Source organism: Microtus pennsylvanicus, chromosome 6 (genome assembly GCF_037038515.1).
Source record: "Microtus pennsylvanicus isolate mMicPen1 chromosome 6, mMicPen1.hap1, whole genome shotgun sequence".
NCBI lineage: Eukaryota > Metazoa > Chordata > Mammalia > Rodentia > Cricetidae > Microtus > Microtus pennsylvanicus.
In genome coordinates this window covers 57,406,336-57,425,302 of record NC_134584.1, presented here as the reverse complement: position 1 = coordinate 57,425,302, position 18,967 = coordinate 57,406,336, and the positions used below count along the sequence as shown (strand labels likewise).

At 35.0% G+C, this 18,967-nt stretch overlaps 1 protein-coding gene across 1 annotated transcript in view; it reads left to right on the top strand.

Moving 5' to 3' along the window:
* The window catches only part of Homer1 (homer scaffold protein 1), a 99,613-nt gene that overhangs the window by 50,352 nt on the left and 30,294 nt on the right, over nucleotides 1-18,967 (top strand). Inside the window, exon 5 of the mRNA XM_075976305.1 lies at nucleotides 5,798-5,937. Within this exon, the coding sequence (XP_075832420.1) occupies nucleotides 5,798-5,937 (140 nt within the window). The remainder of the gene's footprint in view (nucleotides 1-5,797; nucleotides 5,938-18,967) is intronic.

The window sequence follows — 18,967 nt, the reverse complement described above, 5'->3', positions numbered from 1 at the left end:
ACATGCCTGCCATAGCTTGTGCATCTCCCCACCATAATAATCATTTTAAAAATAAAAAATTGCAAAATATAAAACATTGTAAAATATAAGGCATATGGTTGGTTCTTCCTGATGTTAGAATCTGCTTACATCTAACTATTTGGCAAGCCTCACTAAGTATAAAGAGTTCATTTTTGTTTTACTTAGAAGAGTTGTGCTAAATGTGCTTTCCTCATAGACTAAACGTTTACTGCGAATTGGAAACAAAGTCCATTCTTCCATACTTGCAGCAACCTGGTATAATTTGGGTTATCTTTGTGAAACTCTGTTGAATTTCTTTTTCAAATGCTTTGCTACTCCAGCGATTCCTTTAAGCATAAAAGCCATTTAAAATTATGTGCCACTGTGTATCGGGAGTTCTGATTCTTTCAGGTGAATGATTTTGTTGTTACCAAAAGCTGCAACAAAAAGCACATTCAGTTAGTAAATACAGAAAAATATTAATAAAAAAATTAATGTAGTTGATACATTGTCAATGTATTTAGTTACTGTTTCTCCAGTTATAACTTGCTGTGTTATAATTGATTGTAAACTATTACAGGTTAGTAAGCTAATTTCTTGTCTTTGGTGGAAGAAATGTCTTGAAGCTTTTGCTTTGGTCAAACATATGTAGAAAAGATGATCATATTTGGAAAAAAAATCATGTTATAAAAAGAATGGGCCGGGCAGTGGTAGCGCATGCCTTATTCCCAGCACTCTGGAGGCAGAGGCAGGTGAATCTCTGTGAGTTCTAGGCCAGCCTGATCTACAGAATGAGTTCCAGGACGGGCTCCAAAGCTACACAGAGAAACCCTGTCTCAAAAAAAAAAAAGTAAAGAAAAAAATGAATAATATGTTAATTTGTTCAGCATTTTAGATATAGGCCTTAATTAATCAAATATTAGAAGTCTGTTAACTTACTTTTTAGGAGCCAGAGAAAAAGTAAAAAAAAATAGTAATTTTTTCTTCCTCCTCTTCCTTGCATTTATGACAATCTAATGCTTCTGTTTTGTTTGAATGGAATAATTTTAATGCAATAACTTGTGATAGTAGATGGTCAAAACCCTTATTTTTATTTGAGGAGTTATACCATATTAGTTAAGAATATTTGAGTGGGCTGCAGAGATGGCTCAGAGGTTAAGAGCATTGCCTGCTCTTCCAAAGGTCCTGAGTTCAATTCCTAGCAACCACATGGTGGCTCACAACCATCTGTAATGGGGTCTGGTGCCCTCTTCTGCCTGTAGGCATATACACAGACAGAATATTGTATACATAATAAACAAACAAACAAACAAATAAATAAATAAAAGAATATTTGAGTGTGTGGGATGGGATATAGCTCAGTGATACATATAGAGAGAGACCCCTTGCTTATCAGATTCTAGAATGGATGCCCAGCACTAAAAAGCAAAACGAAATGAGATGGGGAGCTCAAGATGGTTCAGCATGTACAATCTCTTGGTGTACAAGCCTCATAACCTAGTTTGTGTGATCCCTAGAACCACATGGTGGAAGGAGAGACCCAACTCCTGACTACTGCCTCATGCTGTAACACTCAAGTGCCCCTTCTCTTCCTTTTTCCCCCCCCCTGCTTCTCTGTCCCTCTCTCCCTCCGAACTTTCATTTCCCATTTACCCCAAAAAATACACAACAAACAGTAAAACACAAAAGAAAGCGTACACATTTTCAAGTCAGATGAACTTAAGTGGTTTTTTTTTTTTTTTTTGTGGCTGGAGAAATTGCTTAACTCAAGAGTGTTTGCACATTTTAGCATGAGTTTTATATCACTTTATTGAGAGAGTTGAGTATGATAAAGGTAATGGCAACTCATGGTTAGTGAATAATGTGTACTCTAGAGCCAGGCTTGAATTTTGGCACTATTCTTTATTAGCTTTATGAGTTAGACCAGAAGGTGGGTGTGGGAGGGCTGTGCGTGAAATTAGGAATAAGACCACCGAAGTCTTTAAACGGTACCTGACATGTAATAGTTGTTAGGAAAACATAGATGCCGTGTGTTTTAGGGTTTCTATTGCTTTGATAAAACCATGACTTAAAAGAACTTGGGGAGGTAAAGGTTTATTTAGTTTTTATATCCTATGTCACAGACCCTTGAGGAAAGCCAAAGTTGGAACCTGGAGTTAGGAACTGAAGCAGAAGCAATGGGAGAACTCTGCTGTTTGGTTTGCTCAACGAGCTTCTTAAATAACCCAGGACCACCTGCTTAGAGGTGGCACTGCCCACAGAGGGTTTATTAGTCAAGAAAATGCCTCACAGGCTTCCCAGCAGGCCGCCTAACAGAGGTGGTTTGTTAATTGAGATCTCTTCTCAGATGACTAGTTTGTGTTGAGTTGACGAAAAACAACCAGCACAGCATGCGTCAGAATTCTCTGGAAGACTTACTAAAGCACAGTATAGTTTTCATACTTAATAGGTCTAAGATGGAGCCCAGAAATTTGTATTTCTGATCCGTTTTCAAGAGCTACTGGTGAAATTGGTTGTAGGTAAGGAATTTTATAAATAAACATGTCATTCCATCCACCTTCAATCCCTGAAATGAAAGGAGTCTGGCATTTAAACAGAAGTTAGCCGTTTCATAGTCTTACCCTCTTGAGCTAAGGCTGTATGTACTCCTGGCTTAGTAGGGAGAGAGTTAAAGCTAGCATGAGCACTGTAGTTATTAAGTCAAGTCTGTACGGGCTGCAGGAAGTTAGGTGAAGTCTAGAACAGTAGAAAGGAAGTGGAACAGATCGGGAGAGCCGGAGATTGTGGGGTACACACTCTTTGTCTGTTGGAATCGAAACCAATAGTTGATGAATTAATCAAGAAAGAACTAAGGCTTGAAGAACAGATCTGTAATCTCAAATATCCTGGTTGAGGCAGGAGGATTGTAAAGTATGCCTGGGCTACACACTGATAAGATTCTGTCTTAACATAACAGTAAGTGAGAAACAGGGTTGAGCGCATCGGTACAGTGCTTGCTTAATGTGCGGAAGGCCCTAGATTCAATCTTCTTAGTGGTGGAAAATGTGAGGAAAATGTTTTAAAACATTCTTAAAATTGTTATATTATCATTCAATAATTTTATTCTTCAATATTTTAATCTCAAACCTTAAAATAGGTTGTTGACTTGAATCCTACCTTTATCTTCTGTGTTTGATTCTAACAGATTTACAATACCAAGAGTTAGTTGTTACGGGAGGTCTCTGCAGGATGTGAAACCAGCAGGGAAATGATCCTGGTGAGGGAAGAGTGAAACTCCACTCACCGATTTAGGTGGCTGGTGCTGGGCCAAGATTCTGAGAGTCTGACGTCAGCTTATATATTTTTTGCCATATTTAAGCACTGCACAATTTTGGAAAAAGTTTTCAGATAACAATTAACCCATTCCCTTGAGTACAACAAACCTTAAGAAATGTTACAAAGTGTGTATGACTTCATCCCTAAAATGGATTCTGTTGATTTAGAAACAGTACTCAAAAGAAGGTCTAGGGAGGACAACTAACGTAAACATAATCCCTGTGGGAGTCAGGGTTTGGCCTGGCCCTAAGGTAACATAGAAGTCAATTAGGCTGTTGTAAAATACAAGTGACTTCTCTCCCAAGGATGAGTTTTATGGCCTAGAAGCAGTACTCAGGGTTTTTAGTGGGAAAAGGCCTGGAATTAACAAACATAGTATTGTGAATGATATGGACAGAGTCTAGTTCAACAGGTAGCAAAGGATTACCAAGTTGTAAGCTATATTTTCTCCCAACATTCTGGGAGAACGGCCAAATATCTTCTCCCTTTGGAGAGATTAGCAGTGTGTTTAATTTTCCTGCCTTCTCTAGTGCTTCTCTGTGTGCACAACAAACAACCTTTTTGCCCTTTACACGTTTTCTTGAATTTTGAGGGGTTTTTTTTGCTTTGTTTTGTTGTTTTTGAGAATAGGTTTATTTTGACTTGCAATTTGAAGGGATATATATTCATTATGGCAGAGAAGATGAAGCTGCTGGTCACATTACATCTGAAGTCAGGAAGCAGAGAGAGATGAATTTGAAGTTGTTAAATAGAGCTAAACCTTGGCACTTGCAAACATACCTGAATATTCTATTTTTATATCATTTCTCTGATATATGGTATGATAAATATAGTGTATTATATATGATCAATTCATCTGTGAGTTTTATTTTACTTTATAGCCATTTATTTTTCAGACATTTTAAAGCATTTCATTTGGTTTTAATTAAAATAACTTCTAGCTTTGCATTCAGATTTCATTAATTAGCATAATATTTAATCCAGTTATTAATATTGTAAGTATAGTTGGCATAAACAATCTTGAAGACAAATACAGCTGGCTCCATTAGACAGTTACTGTCTAATGCAGTTACTGGGTACAAAATATGTAAGCAGAGTGAAGAGTGACCTGTTAGTCATGAACCTCAGTCATTTAGTGCATCTTACAATGTTACTTAGGGGTTGGTTGTTCTTACAGAGGACCAGAGTTCAGTTCCCAGCACCTATGTCAGGGAGCTTACAACCCCAAGTCACCTCAGCTCTGGAGGATCTAACACTCTCTTCTGTCTTCTGTGGGTGCATGCATACACTCACACAAACACACACTAGCACATAAAAATATAATAGTATGGGTTGGTTCAGACTCAGATTTTCTTTTCTTTTCCTTTCCTTTCTAGTCCTCTTTTTTCCAATTTGTGTGTGTGTGTGTGTGTGTGTGTGTAGGGAGGTTCTAAATGTTTACTATTTTTCTGATCCTTAGTGTTGACATTAAATTGTAAAATGCCTTTAACATAATTAAAAGTCTGTTAATATGCTTGACCTTATATTTAGAACTCTGAAAAACTTCCATGAAAAGTCCATGACTTTCAGCAGTCACAGAAGCAGTATCTTTAAAGTCAGATAGGAGCAGAGGGAACCCGTGGCCTTGCCATATGCTGGGCCCACACTGTGTCTGTCTAAGAATGTTAAGTTGTCAGAAGCTGGGATTTCAGAGATGGTGGCTCTGAATGGTGGCAGACTAGGGACTAATTCACACTGGAAGATGACAGGATACTTGCCTCAACTCCATCTTCTTTATGTATCAGAATCATGAAGTTTCTACCCAGATTTTCCCTTCAAACTTCTGCACAGAAAAGTAGGTATTTACAGTTTTGCAGAAGTATGAAAGAATGAGGTGGGTGAGTCTTTAGTGGATGTTTATTAAATAATAAAGGGCCTGTTTTAGTTCAGCTGAAAAGGATGAAAATAAGGAACTCTTCGTGCCTTATTAGAATTAGTACAGAGTCTGGTGAGAAAGGGTGGAGCTGGTAGTGCCCCCCACCCTGCTTACCACACTGTAGGTGGTAATAGTCTTCTGTTTTTCTGAGACAGTGTCTCATTGTGCTGCTCAGGTTGGCCTTGAAGCACACTATTCTCCTGCCTTGTCCTCTTGAGTGCTGGGATTGTAGGCAAACACTATCCTGCCCATTTTTCATTCTGAAGTAATTTTGTGAATACCATTTACTCTGTTTGGTTTCTTTTATTAACACAAATATTCTTTAGGTTTTTAAAATTACATTTCTAAATTGTTATCTTGATAATTTTAAATTATATTATAGTTTATTCATTTTCTTATGAGTTGCTTTCTTGAAAAAAATATTTTTAATCTAATTCAGATTTCAATTGCTATTTGATTTATCACAAGGAATTCATTTAGATGACATTGTGTGACTGAACAAAAGTAAAACACTTTTTTAAAAAATCTCTTACTCTATTTTTTCTCTTTCTTCTTCTTTTTTTAAAGGAGTCAGCAGGAGGAGATCTTCAGTCTCCTTTAACACCAGAAAGCATCAATGGGACAGATGATGAAAGAACACCTGATGTGACACAGAACTCAGAGCCCAGGGCTGAGCCAGCTCAGAATGCATTGCCATTTTCACATAGGTACACATTCAATTCAGCAATCATGATTAAATAAGTTGAATAAATGTGGAAGCTTATTTGGTTTCAGAGACAACCTTTGAGTGAAAATCTCAGGTCAGACTTCTTTAATTAATTTATTGTTTTTGGTTGCTTAAATTGACTAAGTGAATATTTCCCTTATCTTTGTGGAAAAGGAGGTATTGAGTTAATTATAGGAGAAACTTTTTCAATGGAACAAAGCATAAATCCCTTCTAATTTTTAAAGACCCCTTTTGTTAACCAGTTTGCTGTTTTCATGTATGTAACCTAAGACTCACACATTGTAATTAGAAGCAATAGGGTTCCTACTCTGAAGTCAAGCTTCTCCATTGTCCTAGAGGTGTTATAGTTTGATTTCACAGAAGACAGTAGATACCAGGCATAAGCCTGTGAATAGTAATAGCAGGTTGCTTTGTCTGCCAACAGGAGAAAAAGCTTGAATTGCTTCTGAATTTTTAAAAGAATTCTGTATTCTAAAAGATACAGTATGTTCTTAATGTATTATAAACTAGTTACATTAATTATTGACCAAATGGTATTATTAGACTGTAATGAAGAATGTGAAAAGGCACTATTGAAATTATTTTTTTAAACCCTATCTGTAATCTGCCTTAGCATTAATTTTTACCCTTATTTGAATGCTTTTTACTAAATAGCTTATGTAAAATTAAGAAAATAGTTTTGTTTTGTTTTTTTACTGCACATTGTTTTGGAGGGACCAAGCTTTAAAAAATTAAATTCTTTGACAGATTAAAAGTTGCAAAGTGAGATATTTCAAGCTGTCTTAAGTGAATTCTAATTTTGATTGAGCTGAATTAAGTAATGGGGCATAGGACTAAACATACTAGACAAGTAGTAAGGAATCTCATTAGGCTAAGGAGGAAGTCAGGAATGATTTTTTAGAAAAAAATTGGAAATTTTGAATGTAAGGTTGCTCTAATACAAATTTTACATAAGATAGTAAGACTTTTTGAAGTAAGTTGTTCCTGATTTGAGTTACTGGAGTATACAGAGAGCTGAACTCGGGAAAACCTTCATTCCCTCAATCTGACTTCTAGACATTCACGTCGATTTAGTGAGCAGTCTTTTAAAAAGACTGCAGTTCTTTGATACCATTACAAAAATTACATTATTTAATTATAAAAATGGTATTGTAGGATAGAATTTAAAAATTTTTAACTATATTAAGGAAAGGAAAATTTTCCTTTCTATTATGTTATATTTAACATTTGCATTTAAAAGACTGAACTGTAGCGATGGTAATTATATACTTAACACCTCAGCTGAGTTCTCTGTACTGAATACTGTGGCATTTAGAAATAACAACTTTTAAATTTAACATCTATAGAAGCTACTTCTAGTTTATACACTTAAATTTTCACAATGTCCACTGTTTTGCTAATCCTTAATATTGCCATTGCTTCCCTAGAATAGGTCCTCACTAATGATTTTTTTTTCCTGTTTTCATGAGTGTCTGTGAGGAGTCACTTTTACCTTAAAGATACTGCTTCTGTGACTTCCATGATTTGTCATGAAGGATTTGACAGTGTTCTGAATAGGAAACCTGGGAGATTAATTTCATCTTAGTCTATGTTGAAGGCATTTTATAATCAGACAGTTTTTCTTAATATGTTAAGAATTCTCAGTATAGGATTTTATAAAAAAGTATTCCTTTGAATTCAATGGTATATGATTCAGCATTCATCTACTTTCTTGACTGAAAGATTTTCATGGGAGATGGATTATTTACAGGTACTGCAAGAATTTCTACTTTTCAAAAAGATAGAAGATGGTATTATTCAAGATTTCCTAAACTATGGTAGTTTCAGATCAACTTAGTAGGTTTTCCATGGCTTCTGAAAAAGAAGGCAAGCAGAAAACATCAGTTAAACTCATTGTAGTGTCAGCGTTATGCATATATATGTGCATGCTGAATTACAGTGTAAAGCATCACAGTTTGAAAGCACATGCCTTTGACTTAGAGAAAACTAAATCCTAAAATTTAGTTTATATGTCCTAAGTCCAATTGCTCATTAATAATTACTGTGATTCGATGGCTCAGTTCTTCTGACTCTGCCCTAGTATATATGTGTATGTATGTATGTATATACACATATCATAATACATACATAATAACTTTTAAAAATTTTTATGTGTATGAGTGTTTTAAATGCAGGCATGTCCATGCCTGGTACCCATAGAAGCCAAAAGAGGTTGTAAGGTGCCCTAGAATTGGAGTTCTAGATGGTTGTGAGCCACCATGCAGGTGCTGGTATCTCAACCTTGGTCTTCTACAAGAGCAGCAAGTGCTCTTAAGCACTGAGCCAACTCTCAAGCCTTCCTTCATTGTGTTATTTTAAAAGCAAATTCTAGATACATAATTTCATCTACAATAGTTTCTTGAACTTTTAAGGGAATATGACTAAGCTAGGACAGTTTTTATTTTACCTAATTCAGTGTCATAATGCCATACCTTGATCATTTACTACTTTCTTTGGTTTTTAGAAAGTATACTGCTAAATGGGCTCTTAAGTACTCTTTAGTTAAGTGCTATAGTACTGTTTTATGTCCCTGACATAAACTATGCAATAATAGTCTAATCAAATATGTTTTGAGGAATGAACACTCTTTAGTCTACTTCCATAAGTGCTTTCAAAAACTTCAGAAATGTAAAACAGGAAGACCACAAGGGTAAATGTTGGCTAATTTCTGTGAGGATATGTTATTAAATCTTTTCTAAATTACTTTTTTCTTTAAAATTGTTTTTAACTTTATTGTTTATCCTTTTGGGGTTGAACAAAAATGCATTGACAGCTGAAGTGACTTTTTAGGGTGTAATTTGAGACCATAGTCTTAAACTAGCTAACTAAAATGTAGTTATACCCTAATAGACCAACCTGTATGTATGTGTGTAAAAACGTTTTCCTATCTCATACAAGGTAATTGTTTGCTTCCTGGTGTCATTTGTGTGGAATTTTGGAATGTGTTATCTCTTACAATAAGTGGTTGGAGTTTTTAAATTAAGATTTAAGACAACCTAATTCTCTTAGAAGTAATTAGTTTTATATTATTGTAGTGCTGCTGGAATGTGATATTGAAATATATTACTGAAAAGAAATTTTATTTTGTTAATTATAACTTTGATTCTCAGATGCAGTATTTATATTGATAAATAACTGCTATCTTTTTAAGAGTTCAGAACACAGATCAGCAGTTTGTGAAGCTATTTTTGTACTGACATTTTAATAGGTTTGGCTACCATAATGGAAAATAGGTTCTTTTAAGGATTGATTATATTTGGATTCTTCTAATGTTTGGATAGTACATTCTTATGGTGCTGCTGGACTTTTGCATTTTGGAGGTACTGCATGTATCTTCTATTCTGTTAGAGATTTTTTTGCCATTTCTTGTGTGTTTGCAATAACCCATTAAAAGGTATATACAGAAATATTTTCTAGTATATTGCTTTTTACTATAAAACAATATAATAGTAAACCTGGGTTGATCCGCTCCATTTTTATCTATTATCTAAGCTTCAGAAAGGGACTAGATTAAAGTTACATCTAGACGTTTTTGTGCAGTTTTAAAAGCTAAATTTCATTGTCTGTCTTAAGGAACATTTTAACCAATTTTTTAAAAATTAAAGTATTTATATTTAAATGAGCTAAAGTATACCAAAGTGTACTTTTTATAAATTAAATACAGTTTGTAGTTATTTGCAGATGTTACAAATAGAAAAAAAGTGAGTGCTGTTCATAGGCCTAAGTTCTGCCTTTTGTGCTGACACCTGCCTTTAACCCTAGCTCCCTGGAGGCAAGGGCGAGTAGATTTCATGAGTTCCAGGTCAGCCAGGATTATACAAGGGGACCTTGTCTCAAAAACGGGTCTAATTTACCACTTACTGTGTATATCCAGGCGTGTATCTCTCTCCTTTTCTAGTAGTAAAGAGAACCTAGAAGATTATATGTATGGACTAAAGTAAAAATAATTGCTGTAGGTAATTTTTGTTTGGATAAATCTATAAAACTGGAGTTTAATTTTATAAGAAGTGATTTTTTATCACCGATAAAATTATAGGCAAAAATTTTACATTGTACAATTCCCTTATCTGCTACAGTTTGACTTTGCATTGTCAAACTTTAAAAATTATACTAGATTTTTTAAGGTTAATATGAAAGCTAAGATAACTTGAGATCATAACTCAGCAATTTAGAGATACAGAATTTACTTTACCATAATTGTAAAAGGGTAGCATTTTATAACAAGTGCTGTCTTGTTAATTCGCTACTTAATACTGAGCTGCGTTCTCTGGGAACTGAGAAGCAATTTATGTCTTTTAAAATAAAATGCAACAAAGAATATAGTTTTATCACCAAGATTGTTAAGTAGTTTTCTGAGTGGATACACCTAATTTTCTGTCTTAAATTTTTGGAAAACTACTTTTCATTTTCTTCTGAAGTCATCTAAGATTTTGTGGAAATGTTAAAATTTGCTAAAGCCTTTTGTAAGGCATCATCACTCTGTATAGGTTATTTATAAGAAGAAATGTTTCTGTGAGATCCAGACATTTCCAAGCTACTTCCAGTGTATGATTAGTTCCTTCCTCTTCCCTTCCCTTCCCTGCTGTTACTGTTAGTGAGGAAAGATATTGCTAGTTCATCTCTTATGCTGTCAGCTTCTTTTTGCAGCTGTCTGATTGGAGTTAGCTATGTGGTAACTGGCCATAGATGAGATTGATGTAGATTATGATCCCTTCCCTTGGAGGACTTTTAAAAATTCCTCCTTTCTCTTTCTGTTCTTAGCAAACCATTGCATGGATTCCATTGGAGAGAGGTCTGCTCTGGCACATAAGGGAAAATGCTTTTATTTCTATTTGACTTTACTTTTTAGAGAATTAAAGATTAAGACCAAGATAAAACAAACCTAGGGAGAAGCAGGCATGCTGCATGCATAGGTGAAATTTGTGATATGGGTGATGGTAAAGAATGATGAGCTCTGGTTAAGTGGAGTGTGCAAGATATTGAAGGTTTTAGAAGTGAAAGCAGAGGGATGTTATCTAGTGATCAGCTGATCTCTCATCTAGACCTCACCAACCTGTAACAGATAAATGCTTGTTTCTTCCATTAGACTCGCACTTCCCATGAAAATACAATGACAATTTGCTAAAGTATGTTGAAAGTGTGCTCCAGTGACTTCCTTTCTTATGGAATATAGGAAGTATAGAAGCAAAAGCTATTGAAATGACCATACATTGTATATGTTTATATCACTTTGCCATTTTTCTGTTTGCAATTTAGCTTGTTGACCAGTAGAAGGAACTTTGGCCATTATGTAGTTAGAAGCCATTTCATTTTACAAGCATGGGAACAGAATCAGAGTAACCTTATCTGCTAAGATCATCAGAGAGACCTCCAGAAATTTGGTTCATTAGAGTCTAACATAAGAAAGTGTCTCTTTTTAAACACTCACCCTCCTCATTTTTATTATCGCTTGACATGCTTGCCTCTTCATGTGTAACTCCCTGTTCAGAAATTCTCAGCTTTCCAAGTAGGCCTCATTGACTTGAATTTCTAACTATCTGTCATATATTTCTACTTATTTCAGACAAACAGTAAATAATGAATAGTTTTTTGAACCAATAAATGGCTCTTTGCTGTTCCTATTGGTAACTGAGATAATAGAACAAGGTACATCAAGTTGATTCAACTTGTTCATTAACAGACACATATTTAGTAGAACTAGCAAAGATACATATTTGAGGATTAATGTCATAATTCCAGCAAAAGACTGTTAATAGTCCCGTTGCTATTCATTTTTTTGTTTGCCCATTTGTTTACTTATTTGTTTGTTTTTTTGAGGCAGAGTTCCCGTGTAGCTCTGGCTGTTTTGGAACTTACTCTGTAGACCTGGCTGGCCTTGAAATCAAAGAAATCCCCCTGCCTCTGCCTCCTGTGTGCTGGGATTAAAGGTGTGTGCCACCGCTGCTGGACTCCGTTTACTATTTTTATTGGCAACTTTTTATAGCAGTAATTGACATGCTAAACAATGTTTAATGTGCTATTTAATATTTACGATTTAAATGTACAATACAGCAGTTTAAATATATTTACACAGTACTACAGCCTTAACTATAATGAATTTTTACCACTCTCCTGTCCCTTGTCCAAGATGAAAACAAATCTCTACCCATCAGAAATTACCCCGTTTGCCTATGCTTACATACTCTCATTTCCAACACTAAACAATCAGGAATCTACTCTGCCTATGTGGGTTTCTTTACTTACATTTCATGTATAAGAACTCTATAATATGCACTGAGTCATACGTTCATTCAGTGGTAACTATTTAAAAGAATCGCCAGACTGTTGTGGCAAGCAGCTGCACCAATTTGCACTTCCTTCACCAGAGTATAAGTAGCACCAGGACTTCTTTTTGTTTGTCTCCTTCAACCTTCCTGGTACTGGCATTGAACCTAGAGCCCCCAGTGTGTTGAGTCAGCATTCTGCACTGAGCAACACCCTTCTCCCTCCCCTCATCTTTCCTATGAGTGACATCTTCTTGGATGAATTTGTATTTTATTGTGATTTTGATTTTCCTAATGGAAATCTTTAGATACGCTTGTAGACCACTTGTATATCTTCAGAGAAATGCTACTCAGATCCTTTACCCACTTTCAGTTAAGATTTGTCTCTTTATTTTTGATTTGTGAGAGTCCTCTATATACTCTAGATATTAAACTTTTATAAATGAGTTGCAAATGGTTTCTCTAATTTAGTAGGTTGTCTCTTATTTTGATGTGCTTTACAGTTTTAGCATCATTGTCTGAGGTCAAAAGATTTGCAGCACACTTTCTTCTAAGTTTCAGCTCTTCAATTTTAATCTCTGATCCATTTTTTTGCATGTAGATATGAAGTAGAGACTTGCCTTCATTCTTTTAAATGATTATCTAGTTTTTCTAGCACTATTTTTTTCAAGGCTATTCCTTCTCCATTGAAAATACCTTAACATTCTAAACAAAGACCATAAAAATAGAATTTTCTTCTTGCCTATTGATAAGTCCTATCCTTATACCAGTACTACATTGCCTTCATAGTTTTAGCTTTTTAATCTTTAAAGATTTTAATCTTTAAAATTGGGATATATGTTTGTATAGTCTTTTCTTTCCCTTCCTCCCTCCCTTCCTCCTTCCCTTCCTCCCTTCCTTTTTTCCCTCCCTCCCTCCCTTCCATTTTTTCCTCCTCCCTCCCTCCCTTCCGTTTTTTTCCTCCTTCCCTCCCTCCCTCCTTCCTTTTTTCCTTTCATTTGTTTATTTATTTATTGTTTTTTTTTTTCAAGACAGGGTTTCTCTGTAGCTTTGGAGCCTATCCTGGAACTAGCTCTTGTAGACCAGGCTGGCCCTAAACTCAGAGATCCGCCTGCCCTCTGCCTCGCGAGTGCTGGGGTTAAAGGTGTGTGCCACCACTACCCGGCCCTTTGGTTTGATTTTTGAGTCTCTAAAATCTCTAAGCAAAGTTTATCCTACAGAAAATCCCTTTAGATTCCTACAGCGAAACTGTTTGGAATTCTGATAAGGATTTATTAAAATTAATGTGTTAACTTTAGTAGTTTTAAAGTGGATTCCTTAGGATTTTCTGTGGATAAAATTTAATTTTCTGCAAATTGATATATCTTTACTGTATTACTTTTCATCTAGGTGCCTTGCATTTCACTTTTCTGCCTAATAGCCCTAGCTTAGAGTAGTACTTACAGTAGTAAGTACTAAGAACATGCAAGCCCTTACCTTGCTTCTGATCTTAGGCAAAACATTCAGGGTCTTCCATCAAATGTCAGCTGTGCAGGTTTTGTAGATAAATACAAGTTCTCTTGTATCCCTAGATTTTTTAGCATTTTTTTCATCATACTAATTCCTGTTAGTGATTTCTTCTCTTATGCCTCTACAGTGTGATAGATTTACTACTTTATGTATTTTCAAATTCAACAATATTTATGGATTATTTCAAAGGAAAAAAAGAAACTTGATAAGAAAAAATCTTATAAAAATACTAATATTGTTAAAGAATATAATATGGTCACATGGTCATCACTTTTATTATATTCAAATGTGAAGATTTTTGTTTTCTTTTTCTCTCTCCATCATATAGGAAGTAATTTTTTTAAAAATATTTATTTATTTATTATGTATACAATATTCTGTTTGCGTGTATGTCTCCAGGCCAGAAGAGGGCACCAGACCTCATTACAGATGGTTGTGAGCCACCATGTGGTTGCTGGGAATTGAACTCAGGACCTTTGGAAGAGCAGGCGATACTCTTAACCACTGAGCCATCTCTCCAGCCCCCAGGAAGTAATTCTTATACAGGAGAATATGAATAAAGTTCACTTGCTACCTGATCTTTAAGGTCTATTGTTATTTTGAATATTAAAGTTATTGATTTGTCATATAATTAATGCTCTACCAATGGCTTTTTTTGTTATTGCAGTATGTCAGCTGGTTGATTTAAATGATCACTTATATGATCAGTATTTTTTTCCTTATGGTACGACGTCAGCTGGTTATTTTAAGTGATCACTTAAATGATTACTTATTTTGACAGTGTTCCACCAGGTTTACTTTGGATGGTTTTGTGTTTTGGAGCATAGGCATTTTAAGAGTTTAGTAAACTTCTGCATTTATTTTCAAGGAATGCAAGAATGTTGTGGTTATCTCATAGGACATTTTTAAAACTTTGCATGCATAGTAGAAGTCCTAAAGAAATTAATGTTAAAAAACTTTTACTTCCGTATACCTGAGACACCAAAGGCATTTGTTTAAACTTTCAACATAAAAGTAGTCCATGACACTCTTTAAAAAAAAAAAAGATTAATTTATTGTGTATACTGTGTTCTGTCTGCATGTATACCTGCAGGCCAGAAGAGGGCATTAGATCTCACTTCTGATGCTTGTGAGCCACCATGTGGTTGCTGGGAACTGAACTCAGAACTTCTAGAAGAGCAGTCAGTGTTTTTAACCTCTGAGCCATCTCTCCAGCCCCCAATGACATTCTTGAACTGTAACCTTGGACAGTTCTGCAAGATGCTTTTTTTCTTAATACAGAGTCACAGCTTTAGTGTCTATAAATGTGAAGTTAATGACATGGCCTGTTAGAAAATATGTTTTTAAAAAACTTACTTGATCCTACGGCTTAATACATTTTTGTAACTAAGTTTTTCTAGGATATGCTTATTTGTAAGCTAAATTACTATTAAAGAGACCACCTAAGGACTTTCTTATGTTCTACAAAATATAGCACTCCCCCAACCATTACAGAGAATGAGTAGTATTAATTTTTTTAATTATGCAGTGAAATAGATGATGTGTGATGTCTAATTCCAAGCTCACTGCTGGTGTGTATGCCCTTTGCTTTGCTTTGCTTTGCCTTGCCTTGTTTTGTTTTGTTTTGTGAGGTGGGATCTGGTTCTGTAGCTCAGACTGGCCTTGAACTTTCTTCTTGTCTTAGCAGGTGCTTACCACCATACCCAGCTGGTAGTCATGCCTCTTTCAAGAGGTATTAACTGTTTTGTCACCATTACAAGTGGCCACAAAGTCTTAGGTTCCATGACAAAGAAAGAACGATCTTTAATGGGATTTTAGGAGCCTTATCACATATAGGGCCTGCTAGTAGTCAAACCCTGAACTCAGACTAGACAGAGGAGAATGTTTGAGTTTTGCTGGAGAAAGATATATTGGGTAGAGAGAAATAAATACAAAACATTACATACCTAAAGAGATTCCTATCCTTTTCCCCACTACTTTTTTTTTAAATTCTACTTGAAGATTTTTTCTTTTTATGGAAAAGTTGAACTCTTTATTCCCTTTTATCCTATACTTATTGGATAGTGATTTTCTCAACTTAAAAAAAAAAATCAGTTCTCCAAGATGGATTTTTTTCCCCCTACTGTGAAGACAGCCAGTTTTCCTTACTGGAGAACTTCTCTGGCCTTGGTTATTTTTTTAACTGAGTGAAGTCACTATTTCCCTTGGAAGAAGAGGATCTGCAGCATATTCTAGTGGAAAAGATAAAATGATCCCTGACTGAGAGAAGCTCCTCGGAGAAACACGACAGCTTTAAAAGACCCAGTCATACACTGTTAGCATTGAAGAATGAAAAGAGAGTAGTTCTGTTAAAGAAGACACCTGCCTGGATCCTGTGTGGCCATCTAGAGAAAGAAGAGACACTTGAGAAAACATTTCCTATTTTAGAACTTTGGGAAATGACATAATATTTGCTTCAGAAGACTGAAAAGCCCTTGATGGAGGAGGAAAACTTTGTTGAAAATCAAAATAACTTCCTGATGAAGATAGTAAAAAAAAAAAGAACCAAGCAACCTGGTTTTCTTGGACTTCTAAACAGAACTGGTGTACAGATGTTATTTCTTTTGAAATTTAGCTAATATAGCAACTTTTCCCATGTAATCTTGACACATGTAACATTGCTCAAGCACATATGTTGTCATGTATTCACCTCCCTACCTCACAGGGATGTTGTGAGGCAAAGTTTAAATTCTCAAAAAATGTCTATAAATGGTAATTCATGCCTATTTCTTTGTTGATAGTTTCTGTTTATTTAAAAATCTATTAACTGCCATATTATATCTATAAATGAATATTAGGTAACCTTTTGAAAGATAATTGCATTGTGTTTGATCCATCAGTGAGCATCCTGTACAAAGAATAATTTGGTTACATAAGGTGTTAAAGTGATTCTTTTACTAATGAGCTTTAGACAATAATAATAAAAGCTATGGTAAAAATGTCTGGGTTTTCCTTTTATTTAATTGCTCTTACTATACAAATAAAGATTTGATGAATACTTCATAATATATTGAAAGAAAATTTGTATCTTTTAATTAGAAAATAAGGAAGTGAATTGAAGGATTCAAGCTTATACACTGATACTTACAAACAAATAAAAATTCTTTCCTGTACAGTTATATCGTTGAAATATTATTTGATGACTAAATCTTATGTACTATAAAAAAGGGGGAAAGGACAGTGATTCTTAACCTGTGGGTCATGACTCCTTGGGATCCAATGACCCTTTTATAGGAGTAACCTAAGACCATTGGATTTACATTACAATTATAACAATAGCAAAATTATAGTTATGAAATAGCAACAAAAATAATTTAATGGTTGGGGATTACCGCAGCATGAGGAGCTGTATAAAAGGGTAACAGCACAAGGGGATTGAGAACCACTGCTTTTAGTTGCATGTGTTGGTCTGGTTGTTGGCTGGTTGTGCAGTGCTGGGGATGTAGGATCCAGTAGGTAACATGTGCTAGGCAGACACTCCTAACACTGAGACATACCCTTGTACATAATACCTTTTAATAAACTTTACAAACTTCACTACCTCACCATCCTATATACCCTAGATTACTCAGAGGATAAACGTGTAGGAATGGGAGCTAAAGAAGGCATCTTTAATAAATTACTATAATGAATTTCCTTCCCTCCTGTTCCATTCTCTCCCACAACCTGTGTGTGCATGTGCGTGTTTCTTTGTTTGCTTTGTTTTTGCAGTGCTGAGAACCAAACTAGGATCTTTACATATTAAGCAAGCTTGTTACTAGTGAGGGTTATTCACAACCTGATTGCTCATGTAATAGTTTTGTGATCCACAGTCATTTAAACATTTTGTGTATATCTGTTGCTCTCAGTAGGCGTAAGTGGTCCATACTGTAGTTTTCCAATTCCACTGTACTATCCACACTTGAATACTCAACAAACATATTAGGGGGAATTTTTTTCTCTTATTAAAAATTATATCAACAGTGAGCAATGCAATGAATTTGATAGCAATCATTAAATAATAAATAAAACTATATAAGAATTAATAAAGCCCCTCAAAATTAATCTGAATATTTTTTTATATACCAAAAATGTAATTTTAATTTTAAGACATCAGTTATTGCTTTAAGATATTTATTTAAAAGTATCCCAGTGCTGGAGAGATGGTTAAGAGCATTGCTTGTTCTTCCAGAGGTTCTGAGTTCAATCCTCAGCGACCTCGTGGTGGCTCATAACCATCTATGATGAGTTCTGATGCCTTCTTCTTTTGTGCAGGCAAACATGCAGCAGAACACTGAATATATAATAAGTAAATATTTTTTTTAAGAAAACTGTATTTGGGAAAAAAAGTATCCCCCATATTGCTTTTCTGGCTGAGGTGTTATGGAAACAAGTGTTAAAAGCTTATGAACATGTGCTTCGGAAACAGTGGAGACATACAATGGTACCTTAGCGGTGTTGATTTCTCTAATGTTTAAAACAATGCTTTCTTCAACCAGTTTTATTGTGTGAATAATTTATAGGATTCATCTTGAGCCTAATTTAATTCAAGAAATAAATTTTATGGGAGATACGAATTTGATTAAGAATTTTGGAATATAAAATACTTTGAACTCTGAAACTTCAGTATGATGCCACAAATGGAAAATTATTCATCTGACCACAGGTGGTAACTTATAGTCAACGTTCGTTCAGACAAACCGAAAATCCTGTATAAAATAATCTTCAGACTGTATATGTGAGATGTATATAAAACATACATGAATTTCACACCCAAGATACCTCATTATGATATGAAAATTTTTTTAAATCTGGAACACTTCTAGTTCCATGTATTTTAAATAAGGATAATGTAGTGAAATGGTTTTGTCATCATTTTGGTCTCTAAAAGTACAGAATGTTCTTAACAAGAATATAGGGATTGCACTTGGGTTCTTCTGCCTTCAGTACTATCACTTCAGCAAATGTTGTCTTCAGCTGTTAGGAAAAGAGAAAGGCTAGGATGTGATTTCTAAGTAAGTGAGATTTGATTTCCTTAATGTGACCCTGTCTTCAGTCAAGAAATGAGTAAATAGGATTGGAGAGATGGCTCAGAGGTTAAGAGCACTGATTACCCTTCCAGAGGTCCTGAGTTCAATCCCCAGCAACCACGTGGTGGCTCACAGCCATCTGTTAGGACAT